Source organism: Nasonia vitripennis, chromosome 1, assembly GCF_009193385.2.
Source record: "Nasonia vitripennis strain AsymCx chromosome 1, Nvit_psr_1.1, whole genome shotgun sequence".
NCBI classification, from domain to species: Eukaryota; Metazoa; Arthropoda; class Insecta; order Hymenoptera; family Pteromalidae; genus Nasonia; species Nasonia vitripennis.
Window position 1 is genome coordinate 21,924,710 of NC_045757.1, and position 18,835 is coordinate 21,943,544.

An 18,835-nucleotide genomic window follows, 5' to 3' on the forward strand; every position below is an offset into this window, starting at 1 on the left:
AAAAAAATACTAGTCGATGTATTTTTAATTGCACATTACAAATAATCTATTTATTGTAATTGAACCTCCGTAGTTTTTTAATTAAAAATAAAAAAAGAAATGTGCTATATGTACCTTGGAAAAATACGTTTTTCTCAAGAAATATTGTGTTTACCGATATTCTATCAACGTTAAAAAATTGAACCCTAGCTATTTGTAATTGAGACACTGCTAAATATTGCAAAAAAAGCATAAAAAAATCTAAAAAATCACTTTTGAGAAATTTAACATACAGCACCAACGTATTGCGCATGCGCAAACCACTCAGAGTGCGTCAGCGGTCAGCGTGTGGCAGGCAAAGCGAGCAGCTGTTCTGCAGTGGAGAAAATACTTGTGCTGCTGGCTGCACTTTGTGCTGCTGCTGATGATGTCGCATCTGAAAGCAGTATGCAGCGATCCAGGGGTTGTGCCATTGCCGCAATCAAGGATGGACTTTTCGGATATTCATACAGGAAGTTCTGGTGGAGATGATTGTGATGAGAAATGACTGGACTGTGTGCACTAGGTGTGAGACTTACAGACCACCTAGGGCACATCATTGTAGGATTTGTAAAAGGTGCATTAGGAGAATGGATCATCATTGTCCCTGGTACGATTGATTAATCATGCATATTCACTGTGGATGGGTAGTATTGGAATACTCATCTCTTTCCTCCTACTTTTCAGGATAAACAATTGTGTTGGTGAAAGAAATCAAAAATATTTCATACCATTTTTAGTGTATGTCGGTACTCTAGCTTTATACGCGATAGCCTTAGTAATCGTGTCTTGGGTATTTGATTATCCACAGTGCAGCAATGACATTGCAATAAAACAGAGTCGCATGTAAGTACTGATTTTCAGAGTTGCGTAATTTCTAGTTAAAAATTATTTGCAAAGAATAATAGCTTTTCGATAAATAACTGTGACAAGAAACATGCATTTTAAATTACTAGTATTACAACGATCTTTGATGATTGCTACAAAATTATATTTTTTTGTTTCAGTTTACACTGTGTGATACTAGTTCTCGAATCATCATTATTTGGAATGCTTGTAATTGCAATTCTAATATATCAATTCCAAGCTATTCTTCTGATCTTTCTGGAAGTTCTGGTGAAGATGATTGTGATGAGAGATGACTGGACTGTGTGCACTAGGTGTGAGACATAACCTATAGAAAAGTCTAATGTTCGGAGTCATTTCGGAGTCGTATAGTAGGGCCGTAAGCACGTAGTTCATAGGTAATTTCTTAACAAAATTTGATTATGTAAGTATTATACGATTTTTATTCTAATTTATGTTTATATAATTTATATATACAAACATTTTTAAAACTTTTATAAATATAGGGCAATCGAATCTATAATAAATTTGGAACTATATCTATACATAATATAGTCACGTTAATTTTGGAGCAGTGTATTTGATAGGATGGACATTATCTTGGATAAGATACATTAAAAATATAACTGATTCAATAGTTATAATAGCAGAACGAAATACCACCCAATGAACCAAATGTTATACAAACAACGAATCAAGTGAAAGGAAATTTAATAAGTGCTAACACGTTTAAGGGAAAAATGATACTTACAAAACTAGGCCAAGATCAAAATAATTAGAAAGTAATACACGCTCAAAAACAAGTATTAATGAGTCCAAATAATATGAAAGCTTTAGGCATTACAAAGTAAGTGATGATTTCAAAGAGTAAATTTATAACGTCACAGAATTCTAAAGTTCCTACGGCTAAGGATGCAAAAGCAATATCATCACCAGTTTCTAGTATTTCTATATATTTATTTTTCACCAGTTATCAGTATATTATAAATCATTATTAAATTTTACATAAAATAAGATGCTTATTTTCATTTCCAAACGTTTGGTTTGAGATCTTGTAATAGCAGTTTTATATTTTAATAGATCATTTCTTTCATCCCAGGTATCATTTATCTTCCGGCAATAAGCAACATAATGGCCCATCCCTTTCTCAACAACTGGAAGAATATACCTAGCTACGCCACACAGATTAAAGGTATCTTTTTTTACATTTATTGTAACAGGAACTTGATCTAATGTAGATGTAATATCTAACTGATTGAAATCAGTCATCTTTGGATTTAGAGATCGCTGATAAGAATCTTCTGTATTTATGCATAAGTAAGAACCTACTGTACGTGAAAGATGTGCATTACTGGTCTTACAATTCGAACAAAATACATTTTTGTCTGTGAAATATTGATCTAATTCCTTCTGCATAGTCGTATAATTATGCTTTACTATTATATTAGTATTGGGGATTGGTATTTGACATTTATTGCATTCTGTTTTATATCCACAGGTTTGGCATAGTGAAGTTTCTCGAATGGAAGTTAAATCTTTCATCAAACTGCAGAATAAATTGCTTATATTACCTTGACAATTTACATCATAATTATTCAAATTTGGCATCAATGAATGAAGTAAGTATGCTCGATTTGTATATAATGTATTGGTTAATGATGATGTAGCATAGTTTATAATAGTACTTGCATAACATAAATTTTGCATTTCGAGTATACTGTTAATATTATTTTTGATAAATTGTTCAAAAGCTTGTACTTCATAGCAAGAATGAGTCATGATTTCAGTGATGCTATCAAACGAACAAGTATTATTAAATCTAAACTTTTTTCCACGCACAGACTTTTCCTGGAGTTTGTTGCCATTTTGAATAACTTTTCTGTCTTTATTTTTCTTTTTTTCTTTTTGTAGCACTAGATTTAATCCAGGCTCAGCAGATACGTATTTGCCACGGTTCTTTTTATTTTTAGGAAGACTATTTTGATCTTGTTCATTTTTTACTACTAATTGTACTGAGTTCTGAACTGTATTCACAGAGCTTTTTACATCTACATCTTTTACTTGGTAACTGGAATACTTTTCTTTATTCAACAATGTTTCTTTGGAATGTTCCAAATCTACTTCTTCGTCAGATTGTTCATAATCTAATACTACTTCTTCGGTTTTTTTATAATCTAATAATACTCTTTCAGATTCAGATTGTTGATGATCTATTAATAAAACTTCATCAGTATTTTGAAAAATTTGCTTAGGTGATTCTTTTTCTGGTTCTAAGCTATAATTATGATCGGTATTAGAATTAAGATTCATAGTTTTATTACTGTTAATTGGTTGTAATATTGAATTTATTTTTTCAGGTGAATGGATGCTACTGATTAATTTTTCATCGCCAACTATTGAGGAGGTCAACTTTATGTAATCAGAAAACCCTTCCAAATCATCGTCAAAGGTCACTTGGCTTTCATCATTCACTTTCATTGAGTTTTTAATGTGAGATTTTTGTTCTTGTTCAAGCTTATTTTTATCTAAAATTAAATCATTCTTTCCATTAATGGTTTCTGAAATACTATTTTCAGCCAACTCAACAGTTTCAGAAAGAAAGTCAGAAAATTCTTGGCACTCAGCAGTTGTGTACTTTCTTTTCCATCTCTCTGTGGCAAAAAGAAATTCATTGTCGTCCTTAACAATTACTTTTTTTGAAACAATTTCATCTGGCTGCAAATTGTTCAATGAAGCACGTGCCAAGAGCATGTCACTATCAATTTGACCACAATGATTCACAAAAACTACATCTCCTCTTTGAGAAGCATCATTCGAAGATTTGTAGTCGCTAAAATATGACTCTGCTCTTGCTGAAGTAGCCACGTCTTCTGAGTTATCAAAATAGACATTCATAACTTTAGTCCAGCATGGAAATTCTGCACATAAAATCGATAATCGTTCAGCAAAGTTAGGTAAGTAATAGTCATTATTTTGAATATTGAAATCAGAAGAATTATCAGATTTGTTGTCAGATTTGTTTTTTATAGACTTTTAATTCGTCTACATATTTACGTGTAAGCCTTTGATTACTTTTTGTATTGAATTATTCAATATCCGCAAAAATATCTAAAGTTTCTTTTTGATCCAAAGTTCTAATTTTTCTGTAACATTCGCATTAAATTTATATGTTTGAATTCGTTCAATCAGATATTTCAAAGCTTTTTGGCAATTGTCATCATTATTTTTGCTGTTAGACACTATAAATACAGCAACTAAAAACTCTGAAAAGTTCTTCAGATTATCTATGCCTGTCATAAAGCCCACACATCGCTTGAACAATTCCTTAACTTTTGGTTTATCGCTGCTAAAACAAGGCCATTTCGTTACAGCGTGCACCAAGTGTGCCACATCTGTTCTCAATTGAGTATTCAACTCAATTTTATATTGTGCATTTAATAAAATCTTAAGGCATTCATCATTATATTTAGAAAAATTCATTGTATTAAAAGACAAGCAAACAGAGTTTTGAATGCCTTTTCCCATGTCTGTCACAATAAATTCTGGAATCTTGGCACCAGATTTTCTCCACTCCAAAAGCCAATAAGACAAGAAGTTTGTGTCATTTTTCTCTGACAATACTTGTGCTACGGGTACAATCATACTTTTTATATATGTTGACAGAACAGTAAGAAAAATGTCAGCACTCTCTCCATCTGGTCTTTTTATTTTCAAGGCAACAGAACCTGTAGCATCTAGCGATAGAGGATTTCTTAGTTTGGCTTGGACATCATTATGGATACTTACTTGTTCGGGTGACCAATACATCAAGTAAAATTTATCACGACCAATCCCTCTAAAATATCTATTAAATTCAACATCTTTTTTTAAATTTGTCAAAGAGTCAAACAACTTTTCTCCTGGTTTCAATCCTAACTTTTCATATTTTACCTCATGACTAGCGTTTGTATTACTTCTTGACTGTAAAGAAACGGTGGTTCAGGATCCCCATACTTCATATGCTTACTTGCTTCTTCTCTTCTCCATTTTTTTGGTTTTTTATGCTCTAATTCTTTCTTAATTAATTTTCTCTGTGATCCAGCTAGTCGTCTTTTTGCTGTATGAGGTATTCCACGAGAATCTAAAGTTTCTACAGTGAATGTGACTGGTTCACCATCAATCGGTTTATCAAAACAGTTAATCATTAACTGTGCGTTGCAAGTATTGCAATAACCAGTGACTTTGACATAAGATTCTATGTCATCTATAACATTCCGTTTATAATTGTAAGCACAGGGTAATTTTTCCTTATAATACATTTCTTTCACAAACATCTCCCTGTAAGGCTCTTGCAAGGACATACCTTCTCTTCCATCTTTATAAGTTATTGTAATAGGCTTTATTTGAGACCATTGCTCTGGAGTTATTGTAAAATTAAATATTATATTTTTATTCTTTCTTTTGGTTGGTCTATAGCAGACTGTGTCTCGCGATTGGTTATCAATGATGTTTTGTTTATAATTAAATAAATATTAAAGATATTATATATGAAGGCTTAAGCGTTTTACTTTGAACTTTTTGTAACAAGTAAAATTGTAAACATAAAATCACTAAATTTTGAAAATTTTAGGTTTTAGTTACTTAAAGATTACAATTAATTGAATGTTATTATTATTTTTTTTTGCAGAACTACAAGATTTGCCTGAACTACAAGACTAGAGATGGATAATATTTATAAGCGAAGACAAGGAATAGACTGGAAAAACAATCATTATTTGGAATTACTTTGTTTTGTGTGTGAAAATAATTTATTAGTTGATGAGAATACATATAACAGTATTTCATATTGATAACAAGTAGTCTGCGATCATAATGATAAGGCTCACAGTTTTCTAAGATTAAGGTAATACTAAAAATCATGAACATTTATTTTTAAGAAACTTTAATAAACGGAAAAAGGCTTTCATTAGCTCAATCCTTTGTTGTAAATACAAAAAATAGAGACTGTATATGACAAGGCTCAACATTCATCTAGTTCCACAGGTATTTAAAAAGCTTGAGTTTCGTTCATTGTAAAAATATCATCTTATCAATCTTTTGGCAACGCTGAGTCGCTTTTTCCTCTGGAATAAACTTTCGTTGATTTACTACCGAGCATTCTGTCGAGCAGAGATTGCTTATTCCTTTGTCTTGCCACACTTCTCGACATAGCTCATGAAAGGATTCTGCTACTTGAGCCACCTAAAAGTACGTTTAAATGAAATTTGTTTTCAACCTTTGTAAAAACTAAATAAGGCTCATTGCTAATTCACATTAAAGGAAAACGTACCTGTTCGGCAGCCGTAACTTTGCTGAACCAGCATTCGAAGTCTTTGGCCAAAATTTCACCTTCCTCCGTGCTGTATTAATAATTTTTATCAATGTATTCATGCTTTATGTACTTGTATTAAAGTACTGGATTAAATATAAGCAGTTGCATCATTCATAATAATTTTTCCATGCATGGGTTATCTATTTAAAAATGTATACAACTAATATACTGTAAAAACTTGAACATTAAATCATTTGATCTAGTAGGAATATATTCATTTGCTCAAATCACTTCTTTAAACTTTAATGATCTAATGCTATTATGGCAGGGTAGTTGCTGTATACATTTTTGTAAAAGTATATTTCAAAGTTGAACAAGAATTATAATTAAACAAAAACTAAAAATAAAAACTATATTTAAGATACACAATTCCAACAAATGTGTATTAACACTAGTATTAAATAGTAATAACAAATTTTAATTTCAGCGATAGATACCACATTAAAAGATGGGTCTTACAATCAGTGGTATGCTGACTCGCCTTTTTGGCAAAAAGCAGGTGCGCATTCTCATGGTGGGTCTGGATGCAGCTGGTAAAATCACGATACTGTACAAGTTAAAGCTCGGCGAGATCGTGACCACTACTTATACCCACCATTGGCTTCAACGTTGAAACCGTCGAGTATAAGAACATCTGCTTTACTGTCTGGGACGTAGGTGGCCAAGACAAGATCAGACCTCTTTGGAGGCACTACTTCCAGAACACGCAGGGCCTCATATTTGTGGTAGACAGCAACGATCGCGAGCGTATAGCCGAAGCCGAGCGTGAGCTCGCAAACATGCTGAAGGAAGACGAGTTAAGGGATGCTGTGCTACTGGTCTTCGCCAACAAGCAGGATCTGCCTAACGCCATGTCCGCGGCCGAGCTCACGGACAAACTCGGCCTCAACTCCCTGCGGGGACGTCACTGGTACATAAAGAGTGCCTGCGCCACTCAGGGTCACGGATTGTACGAAGGTCTCGACTGGCTCAGCAACGAGCTCGCCAAGAAGTGATGAGATGCTCGGCCTGCGTGTGCGTGTTGTGAAGATTCTCTCCAGAGGAGGGGACACTCAATTTTAATAAAAGTAAAAAAAGAAGTGCGTCGTGGATTGTGGGTTCTGTTCTATTTCATTTTTATTTCTAAGAGAAGAGAACCGTTTAAGAATAATCATTTGGAAATTAAACTTTCGAAATTTTTAATGCCTAGCTTAGATATTCTGTCATGCGTGTCTCTCTTTCTCTATATCACTTTTGTCGAGTTTTTTTTTCTTGCGGCGCGGTTTGGTTTTGAACACTGTAACTTTTATCATGCAATAATACATATCTGAATAATATGAGGCATTGCAACAAAAATATTAGTTATAAAGACTCTATAAGCTTATATTTATATCAACTGAATACTTAAGGTTCTTGGCTATTTACAGTCATAATGTACAATCACTTCACAAAAAGTGGTTTATCATGCTTTATGTCTGTAGATTTAATAATATATTTTAAGTTTTTTTTTATGTAAAAAAATAATTTAGCTTTATTATGATAAGTAAATATATACCTTGAGCTACAAAAAATTATTTCATAATCATATTTTCCCCAGATGTGTATTAATGCACTCATAAAAGTGACAAAATGTTTTTTTTTAACTTCGCATTTGAAAGAGCAATGATAATATAATAATATTAATAACAATAGAAGAATTTATAAAAGATTTCGAAATTATAAAATTTTTTCTTAAAATACGACGGGCATCCATTTGATTTGCGAATGAGCGTTGATTGAGGAAACGAGAATCTCGTTGGACTAAGATTTGCGCTCCAGTTTATTCTTCCACGGTTCTCCGCTTTATGAGTATTTAAAATTTTTGTATACGCAAGAAGAATCCACACTTTTTTTGCACAATACATAATAAGGGCAAACTTTTTACGCCAATTAAATCCACGTATTAATTTTTTAAATAATATAGTTGTTTGTACATTAAGAGAAACTTAGTTCGTAAGCCAAATATATTGATAATGTGAAAACAAGCAGACATTGCTGTCAAGGTATATTACACAAATAGTCTGGAGGCGAATAAATGGATTTTCAAATTCTACCTCCTTGTCATTTTTAATGTACTGATTCAAGCCTATTCCTTACCAAAATTAGTAAAAATAAACTCAAAGTTGTTCATATTTTAGAATATTTATATTTTTCAAAACAAATAAGTATAATATATAATCAAGTTTGTTTACATGTGTTCACAAGCATACAATAGTTCTTTTTTCCTTGCATCAAGAATTATAACATTTTATTCATAATTTCACCTTCCTCCGCCTCAGATGAATCATATCTGCTTTATTGCCAACAAGTGCGAGTAAGTAGCACAGTTTTTCCAAAATATGGACACAGAAAAGAATATCAGGAGAAAGTTTGTTTCTTTTTGGAATGCTTCTTTGCGTCTGTTATTGAAGATCTTACAAGTAAGTTTTTTCTACAATTATTTTATCGAGCATACATTTCAAGACTGTTACTAATACATCACTTATTGCACTTACTGCACTATTGATTTGATGTTGTTACATTTCTCTTTCAGTAGTTTAACACCTATAATTTTATTAGATTTTGTATCATTATTTTCTAAATGATTGCTTGTTTATCAGTATTGTAATTTTAATTTTTTACTTTTAATTGTTTAGATGCATTAATTAAACCTCATGACTTTTTTTCTTTGTTCCTTGTGGGTATTGTCGAGATGCGCTATTTAATTGCACATACTCAACCATGTCCCAAAAAATCTCAAGACTTGTACTTGTTTATGTAGCAACAACTTTTATTAACTTGACGTTGAAATATCTTAGAAATTAGAATATCAGCATTAAAAGAATACATGTTTTCATATTTCACTTATGTATATTTAAGATTTCAAGATATTTAATATACTAAAATATATTCTCATGAATAAAATTGTTGCATTACAATCTATCATAAACAAGTAAGTGTATATACACATGTATAATACAGAAACTGCAAACAAATCCAATCATAATTTAAAATATAAAATACATTACAAAGACTAAGATATAATATAAAATATGTTGTTAATCATGGAAGTTCCTATTGATACACATAACACAGCTTTTGAAACATTGTGACATTATTTTAATTGTACTCGAATTAATGTACTTTAATAATTGTTTATATGACACTTTCTTATTCTTTATGTCTTGATACTGCCTTTGGTAAGAATATAAAAAAAATAGTGGCACAAGATTTTATTACGTTTCGTCAATATTGTCTTTAGAAAAGAAAAACTTTGTTTTATGTTTTAGAACAAGAACAAAAAAGATAAATCGAGTTTAAATTGAATTCATTCCAATAGCAAATCATTATAAAAACTAAAACCACCTAAAACAGATAAATAAATATACAACTTTCAACTTGACTCACAATTTCTTTTTAAAAGACTTTCTTTTTGTTGACTTAAATTAGATAATTTAATCAAACTTGATGGTCTATAAGATGATCATCTCGCCTGCAAGAATAACGGGGAGGATTATGGCAAAGAAGCAGCCAGAATATAGGATGGCTCTTGCCACAGACTTGAGCTAGTAGAGTAAAAGCATGAGTATTCTTATGATGATTGTGAGTTCCTTGTACACGTTCAACAGCGGTTTCATCATCAAGAATAGCTTGGAATTGATATATTAGAATTGCAATTACAAGCATTCCAAATAATGATGATTCGAGAACTAGTATCACACAGTGTAAACTGAAACAAAAAAATATAATTTTGTAGCAATCATCAAAGATCGTTGTAATACTAGTAATTTAAAATGCATGTTTCTTGTCACAGTTATTTATCGAAAAGCTATTATTCTTTGCAAATAATTTTTAACTAGAAATTACGCAACTCTGAAAATCAGTACTTACATGCGACTCTGTTTTATTGCAATGTCATTGCTGCACTGTGGATAATCAAATACCCAAGACACGATTACTAAGGCTATCGCGTATAAAGCTAGAGTACCGACATACACTAAAAATGGTATGAAATATTTTTGATTTCTTTCACCAACACAATTGTTTATCCTGAAAAGTAGGAGGAAAGAGATAAGTATTCCAATACTACCCATCCACAGTGAATATGCATGATTAATCAATCGTACCAGGGACAATGATGATCCATTCTCCTAATGCACCTTTTACAAATCCTACAATGATGTGCCCTAGGTGGTCTGTAAGTCTCACACCTAGTGCACACAGTCCAGTCATTTCTCATCACAATCATCTCCACCAGAACTTCCTGTATGAATATCCGAAAAGTCCATCCTTGATTGCGGCAATGGCACAACCCCTGGATCGCTGCATACTGCTTTCAGATGCGACATCATCAGCAGCAGCACAAAGTGCAGCCAGCAGCACAAGTATTTTCTCCACTGCAGAACAGCTGCTCGCTTTGCCTGCCACACGCTGACCGCTGACGCACTCGGAGTGGTTTGCGCATGCGCAATACGTTGGTGCTGTATGTTAAATTTCTCAAAAGTGATTTTTTAGATTTTTTTATGCTTTTTTTGCAATATTTAGCAGTGTCTCAATTACAAATAGCTAGGGTTCAATTTTTTAACGTTGATAGAATATCGGTAAACACAATATTTCTTGAGAAAAACGTATTTTTCCAAGGTACATATAGCACATTTCTTTTTTTATTTTTAATTAAAAAACTACGGAGGTTCAATTACAATAAATAGATTATTTGTAATGTGCAATTAAAAATACATCGACTAGTATTTTTTTTATTATATATATTCAATATTTGCGGGCTGGGGTAAGGGGGGTCTATCGAGAGATTGTCGGTTCATTAATGTTTTTTGTCTGTGGTCTCACGTCCAGATCTATCGTTCATTGTAAACTATCTCGGGAGATTTGTAAGCAATTTCGATTCGACGCACTGGGAGGCAGCAAAACGTGTGCTAAGTTAAAGGAACCGCGAATTTGGGTATTGTGTATCGAGTGAAGCGAACGGCGATTTATGCTTAAGCGCTTATTCAGACTCTGATTTTGCCGGTGATCGTACGCAACGTAACGTCATGTTGGCCTCCGCATCAATCATTTGGTTTTCACTAAAGCAAAGTATTGTAGCGGGAAGTACGACTGAGGCAGAGTACGTAGCCTTCAGTCTTGCAACCAGAGAAATCATCTGGGTGAGGCGATTACTAAGTGAGATTGGACTTCGATGTAAAATGCCGACGACTCTGTACGTCGACAATCAGAGTGCCATTCAATTGGCCAGTCATCCTACGTTAAATCGAAGTACAAAACACATCGAAGTCAGATTTCACTTCGTGCGAGAAAAGGTAGAGAGTGGAGAGATTGCATTAGAGTACATTAGAAGCGATGAGCAATTAGCCGACATATTAACTAAAGTTTTGCCGAAAGACAAGTACCAATGGATGCGAGAAAATATTGGCATGAAAACCGCGTTGTGAGATACTTGAAATAGAGGGAGTGTTAAAGCAAAATTTCAATATCCCACCTAACCGTCGTCTAGATTCGTATGTATGTGTGTGGACTCTGTATGAGTCTCTCTATCTGTTTGTAACTCGTGTACTTGCGTGTATATATGTATGTGTGAGGGACGCAAGCCGCGCCGAGTGCGGACTATGTGTACCGCTCCAAGATACGACTTCGTTCTGTTGCCCATGAGAGCTTGAACTGATGAGACGTCTACGTGACTTATTCTGCGCCTACGTTCTGTCGAAGTAATACAAGAGTTCTGTCGAAAGTAATACAAGCTAGACTCACTCCATTCGCGGAAAATATAGTAGGAGATTATCAATGCGGATTTCGGCGCAACAGATCGACGAGCGATCAAATGTTTACCATAAGACAGTTGTTAGAGAAAAAGTGGGAATTTTGCGAAACCATACACCAACTATTTATAGATTTTAAAAAAGCGTACGATTCTATGCATTCTAGTACTTCTCGATGTACCAAAAAAACTCGTGAGATTGATTCAAATATGTCTGAACGGAAGCACGGGAAAGGCGGTAATGTATTAGAACCCTTCAAGATACGCGATGGTTTAAAACAAGGGGATGGGCTCTCTACGGTGCTGTGCAACTTAACGTTAGAGTATGTCGTTAGAAAAATGCAGGTTAGCCAGCTGAGCGCAACGCTTAATGGAACAACGCAGATACTAGGCTACGCAGATGATTTGGATATACTGGGGTTTTGTAGGGAAACGGTAGCAAGAAACGCGGAAATCCTCATAAAAGCGGCGGAGTATACAGGGTTAGAAGTGAGTGAATCAAAAACAAAGTACATGATTGTGAATAAACTAGGCATCTGCAGAGGGGAGGGAGATCTCAGAGTTGGGAATTTCACTTTTGAAAAGGTTATCGAATTCAGGTATCTGGGTACGACCATAAATGATAGAAACGAGATTAATGTCGAAATAAATAAGAGACTCCATTCGGGCAATGCTTGCTTCTACACCGTGAGTAATCTACTTAAGTCGAGGCTGTTGTCTAAAAACGTTAAAATAAGAATATACAGGACAATAATACTGCCGGTGGTTCTGTACGGGTGGGCTCTCACTAAGCAGGCGGACAACCGTTTTAGGGTATTTGAAAATAAAGTCTTGCGAAAAATATACGGGCCGAAGAAAGATGAGGAAACCGGGGAATGGAGGAGACTACACAACGATGAGTTACACAATCTGTACGCGTCACCAAATATTAACAGAATAATAAAATCACGCAGATTGGGATGGGCAGGGCACGTAGCGAGAATGGGAGACGACCGTACGGCAGCGCGTGTCATGAAGGGCAGGCCGATGGTAACGCGACCTCTAGGTAGACCTAGACGCAGATGGGAGGACAACGTAAAAGCAGATCTAGTAGAAATAGGACGGATGGGTGTCGATCGGAGGGGTGCGTCTTGGGTGGGATTGACACAAGACAGGGCAGCGTGGAAGGCTTGCGTAGATGAGGCGATGAACTTTCGAGTTCCAAATGCCATTAAAAAAAAAAATTATATTCTTGGCGAGTACTCCTTGGCGGCCTGCGAGCTGTGCTACTTTCAGCATCAGTTGTAATTTGCCATGTAATCGCTTCGACAGCGACTATAATGGACCTTGAGTCCTTAGTCAATTAATAAACAATAATATGAGATTTCAAAACAATCACCAATAATTGATCTAATTACAGAAAATACTCTTAAAAAAAATAATAGCAGACTTACGTCGTTTAGTTTTGTAGTCACATACTAGCATAAAGATATCTACGAACAATTTTAGAATTACGTTAAAAGCTCATTCAAATAACGTTAGTATTGATAACATGCCAATTGTCTTGTAATTAGCTACGTAACGCATGTTTTGCGGGTGAGAACTGCGTAGTATGGATAAGTCTAGAGTTCTCGACATACCTACAAAACTCGATACTTTTGCAACATTCCACAAAGTTACAAATGTAGGTATTATTGACCATAGCTCTGTTTGTATGGAGAATTCTACGGAAAAATGAATATATAGAAAAATCATGAAAAAAGATACGAATTTCTTGACTTCGAAAAATCCTGCAATTTTCATGATTTTTCCATATTTTCAATTGCAGGTAACTTCTGACTAAATCAAGCATTTTCAACGAATTTTTTTTCAAATTAAAGCTCTTCTCCCGTTCTTTCATTCTACCGTAATACATTTTCTGTTTGTGTTGGTACGTGGTTTTGCATTGTTCTAAAAATGTGCGATAAGAAAAAAAAGGTTGCGGGCTCGTGCCCCAACATTTGTTTTTTGCGGTTTATGCAGCCAGAAAAGCGCATTTTTCCCGTAGAATTTCCCATATATATCCGTATTGAGAGCGTATATTTTAATGTTTTCCGCACCGCGTTTCATCTAGTTTGTCTTGATCTTACATGTATGTACACGAACATCAAAATCGATTCTTTTTTTATTTGAAAAAACGAAAAGTGGTCTTAGAATTAATTTTTGAAGTTAATCATTAAATTCCATCTAATCACAAACTTTATAAATTCGTTTAATATTATTGGTAATACCATACATACTCTACATTGGAAAACACTTAAAGTAGAGTGTAGTCTTTTACATGACACGATAACTGAACTGAAAAGGCAATTAATTAAGTTAAAATTTTTTATCTAGTTAGCAGTATATAGCATCTTGATCCCTTTCTTTGGGCCGTTTATAAATCTAGTTAGTTTCAAAGATATTGATGTTCAAAATTTTTTTCTTACCGTTTTTCTCTCAGTTATCTGAAAACTGCATCACTTAGATCTCAGCTTCTATTTAAGGGGTCAAGCCTGGGTTAAATCCTGCAAAAAAAAACAAAAAGATATTCTTCTTACCAAAAAATTTTTGATTTGATGTAATTTGAAAAAAAATTCTATTGAAGATATAACAAAATTTGTTGCTAACTATATTTAATTCATATTTTTAAGAAATGTCTCTTGATCGGTCCGAGGGGGCATGTTTAAGGTACATTTTAAGCCCAGATAGAGTAAAGAAGACGGTCCGGATCTTTCAAAAAGCCGTGGCAAGTGACTGAAAACACTTATTTATATAGTGAAATGTCATGAATTTTGATCAATGATTTTACAAGGTATATACATGTTTTTTTTCGATAAAAATGGTGTATATTTTATATATTTTCAATAGAATTTTTTTTTCAAATTACATCAAATCAAAAATTTTTTGGTAAGAAGAATATCTTTTTGTTTTTTTGCAGGATTTAACCCAGGCTTGACCCCTTAATGGATTTTTAATCTACCTAAGCTCGTTTTTTCTGTTTTTTTTACCAATTTGTAGAAAACAGGCTTTTTAGTTACGCAAATACCTATTTTTCATGTTGATTTTTCGATTTTAGACGCTCTTCGCGAAACATTCTAACCAATTTTATGATTGGAACTATATTATAGACTACTTTAATTTCAAGTCATTTCATTGAGCAGATCCGGAGAAAAACGGGAAGGAGTAATTTTAACTCCAACGTGCAGAGTTCCTTCTTCTGTTTCAAAGTTTTATATCATTCTTTTTAACACTTCTATAGTAAATATTATTAAATGATTTTATTAAAACATTGTTTTAAGGAAAAATAAATAAGGAAATTGAAAATAATTTTAGCTTAATAGAAAAATATGGAGATGGGAAAACTGTTACATTTTCTTACATTAAAATAGCGCCGAGATATCTACCGCTTGGTGGTGAGAAAATTTTTTTTATAGCACTGGGTGGCATAAATCCGCATCTATGTCACTCCTATCCATGGCATAAGTAGTCTTTTATTGCACCGTGCATATCACGGCTAACTGCCCGGTGCAAAAATAGACTATTTAGGCCACGGATAAGTGTGACAGCGGATTTATGCTAGTCAGTGCTATAAAATAGCGTATACGATACTCGTGGCATAATTAGTCCGATACGACTATTTATGTCACTTGTGTCGTAATATACTAAAACGATACTCGTGAACTAAGCAGCCCATCAGTGCACGGCGTTTTATTACCCTTGCTGCGCTCGGGCGCTAATACACGCCGTGCAATAATCGGCTACTTAGGTTACACATATCGTAATATACTATTAAAGTGTCTGAGAAAATGAAACATATAATAGCAGAGATGTGTCAACTAATAGAACTGACAACCCGTTTACAAATATATAGGTTGGCAAATAGGGTGTCAGGTAAAAAAGGGAGAGTGATGTCTCTTGGAGCTTAGTCTAACAATTATAGCTATTCGAGAGAAAGAGAGAGAGAGAGAGAGAGAGAGAGAGAGAGAGAGAGAGAGAGAGAGGGAGAGAGAGAGAGAGAGAGAAAGAGAGAGAATCATAATTCATTTTGTAAATCTAATTGATCAGAAATAATTTTGTTTATCAAAAGAAAAAGTACAAAAACTTTATGGAATCAGATAAACAGAAAAAACAATAAAAGTCATACAAAAATGTTGAACAAAACTACGTGCCAAAGAATTGGCAGCGGTTTTTGGATGGCTGCATTAGTTGCGAGATGTTATGTTCTTATTTACTAATTGCTTATCCATAAAAGTTATGCCTATGCAACCATATTTAGGGTAAGATTTTTGAATGAACAATTATTTATACAAAATTATTAAAAACAATTAATGAGACTACTTGTAAAATAAGAAATGAAATTTCGGCATATAGGATACCTCATTTGAAATCTTTCAGTATTATACGGATGCTTAATTATTGAATTTTATTTTTACAAAGGAAAACTGATATAAAATTTTAATGACTTTTAGACAGTAGAAGCATTTCGGTTGAGGGAACAGATATAAGGTATCTAAAAATGATAACACATAGCTTTTACTTTTGTAGATAGCCCAATGGCTTTTGTCCAAGTAATATATTTTGATACGCGCTATTTCTGGGCAACAATTAAGGTCTATTGTAAAAAAGTAATCATGAATTCGTTCATAATTTGTATAAGTATCATAAATTGGTTTCCAAAGTGCTTCAATTGAACCGGAAATTGGAAATACAGATAATTCGAAATTATTCAGAAATGTATACAAAACTCATTTATTATAACTGAAAACTGTTTAGATTTTAGAAAACATGGCCAGCGCCAAACCCGACTGTTTCTACGGATCCTTATCAGCGGAAGATGTCCAAGCTGTTATATCCAAAGCCTTAGGACCAAATGTCAAGGTTGTCGATTACCGAATCAAGCCCTTCGCCGATGTCAGAGTAGGTTTTCTCAGTGCGAATTTGCTTCTCGAAGTTACAGTTCAGAGGGACACTACCATCTCCTCTGAGACTCACTCATTTTTTGTCAAGTGTATTCCTCACAACTCGGAAAAAGAAGAAAAGTTGCTCAACGATCTCCAGGTGTTCAAACGCGAAGGCACATTTTTTCGCGACTTGGAACCAGAGATGCTGAAGAATTTCAAAGGCGAGCATTGGAGCGCCGAGTGTTACTTGGTCAAGGATGACGTACTAGTTTTTGAAAACCTCCAGATCAAGAACTTCAGAATGTCTAATCTCATCTTGGACGAGGCCACCGTCAAAGCAGCAGCTTCAACTCTAGCAAGGTTCCACGCGGCGTCAGTCATACTGGAGAAGCGATTGAAAAAGTCATTCCAAGAGATGTATCCTGACTTGTTCGAAGGCAGTATTTTTAATCGTGGGAATTTTTACCGCAACTGGTTCCGCGCTGGCATAGACGTCATCATCGATGTGGGAGAGACTCTAAATCTCGATACTAGCAAAGTACGGGACTATCTTATGAAAATATTTGAGATCCTAAAGCCCTCGAATACGAGACGTAACATCCTGTGCCACACTGACTTGTGGGCCAACAATATAATGGTTAACGATGACGATGATTCGCCAAAGTGTATCCTTATTGATTACCAGACGGTGAGGTGCGTACCACCAGCTGCAGATCTTGCACACCTGATATTCTTGACGATGCCTCGGAAGGCACGCGATGCATTGGAGAAGAGTATAGTTCAGCAGTATCACGAGGTCTTTAAGGAAACTGTAATGAGGAACGAGCCAGATATGGAGGTGCGAAATTTGCAAGAGCTAATGGAGGAGTACGAAGAGTATAAGCACTATGGACTGATCTATGCAGCCTTTCAACAGCCGCAGATGTTCATGGACGAGGCTTTCAGATCTGAGTTGAGCAAGGATTCAGTGGCTTTCGAAAAGTTCTTCTTCGAGGATAGAACTGGACTTGTGAAAGAACTGATGATGAAAAATCCGGATTACAGGGAAAAGATTACAGAGCTGGTGAAGGAAGTCGTCGAATATGCCAATAGGGCTTGATGTTCAAAGTTGTAAAGAAGTTATGTAGTAAACAATGACAGGCGTTGATGACAGGCCAATGATGGATCATTGCTATTCAAGAAATGTTGTGATGTAATATTATTACAGTATTAAATACATACATTTTTATTCGCTATTCGGGATTTTATTCATTTTTTCTCTTAAAAAATGTGATGACCGGGTGCTGTGAGCCTGAAATTGATCAATATGATTCGTCTGTGAATTCAAAACATTCAGTCATCACTTTTTAGAGAGAGGATCATAGTAGTTGAGGGTTCTACCATGTTTTAAATAACTTATAAATGTATACAGTTTGCATACAAATTATTAGACAAACATGTAGCGTGTGTACACAGGGAGAAAGAGGCGAGTCTTGTAATAGTAAATTACATAACTAGGGGCGAAAGTTAGCTTTTCCAAGCGCGGATGACGATTGAGCACGAGTGGGAGTCAAGGGTGCATCATCTGAGTCTGAAAAAGTCGATTCTCCCCTTGTTGTGTACCGTGCTTATTATAATCAGTGCATCGATAACGCTCCTTTTAGTCTGCCTGAAAAGCAGTCGTTTAATATCATTCAATATAGTAGGATTTCGTTGTAAATCTGAATTGTGTTCGATGTCACACGGATCGATGGTGTACACATACACATATGAGATGTGTCGCACACATACACACACGAGAATGCAAATATCTGAGGCGAAAGTGTTTTTTTCCCTAGGGGCGAAAGTAAGCACTTTCGCTCATAGGGAAAAAACACTTTCGCCAAAACCCAATAATCCCATCCCCCGAAACGCCGATAAAGCGACTGCCCTTTTATCTGCGCTTCTTATCGTCCGTGGGGAATTCGACGCATT

General features: G+C 34.6%; 2 protein-coding genes and 1 pseudogene across 2 annotated transcripts; 2 read left to right on the plus strand and 1 right to left on the minus strand.

Annotated features, from left to right (window-relative positions):
* The first annotated feature begins 323 nt into the window (after positions 1-323).
* Positions 324-8,285, plus strand: LOC116417446 (annotated as a pseudogene).
* A 77-nt stretch (positions 8,286-8,362) lies between these two features.
* On the minus strand, positions 8,363-10,726 carry LOC116417445 (palmitoyltransferase ZDHHC3-like). Its single transcript, XM_031930570.2, has 3 exons — positions 10,339-10,726; positions 10,103-10,261; positions 8,363-9,941 (listed from the first exon to the last, which is right to left on the minus strand). Exons 1-3 carry the CDS (start codon positions 10,458-10,460, stop codon positions 9,671-9,673), a joined length of 552 nt encoding a protein of 183 aa, XP_031786430.1. The 5' UTR covers positions 10,461-10,726; the 3' UTR covers positions 8,363-9,670.
* Positions 10,727-13,517: 2,791 nt separating this feature from the next.
* LOC100115107 lies at positions 13,518-18,117 on the plus strand. The gene is made up of 2 exons (XM_031930557.1): positions 13,518-13,644; positions 16,755-18,117. The coding sequence occupies exons 1-2, from the start codon at positions 13,573-13,575 to the stop codon at positions 17,979-17,981; spliced, it is 1,299 nt and encodes a 432-aa protein (XP_031786417.1). The 5' UTR covers positions 13,518-13,572; the 3' UTR covers positions 17,982-18,117.
* The last annotated feature ends 718 nt before the right edge of the window (positions 18,118-18,835 follow it).

Coding starts and splice junctions, on each gene's coding strand:
- LOC100115107 (XM_031930557.1), top strand. CDS start 13,573: ATGGATAAGTCTAGAGTTCTCGACATACCTACAAAACTCGATACTTTT. Junction 13,645..16,754: donor CATTCCACAAAGTTACAAAT/GTAGGTATTATT, acceptor AAAACTGTTTAG/ATTTTAGAAAACATGGCCAG.
- LOC116417445 (XM_031930570.2), bottom strand. CDS start 10,460: ATGATTGTGATGAGAAATGACTGGACTGTGTGCACTAGGTGTGAGACT. Junction 10,262..10,338: donor ATGGATCATCATTGTCCCTG/GTACGATTGATT, acceptor CCTACTTTTCAG/GATAAACAATTGTGTTGGTG. Junction 9,942..10,102: donor GCAATAAAACAGAGTCGCAT/GTAAGTACTGAT, acceptor TTTTTGTTTCAG/TTTACACTGTGTGATACTAG.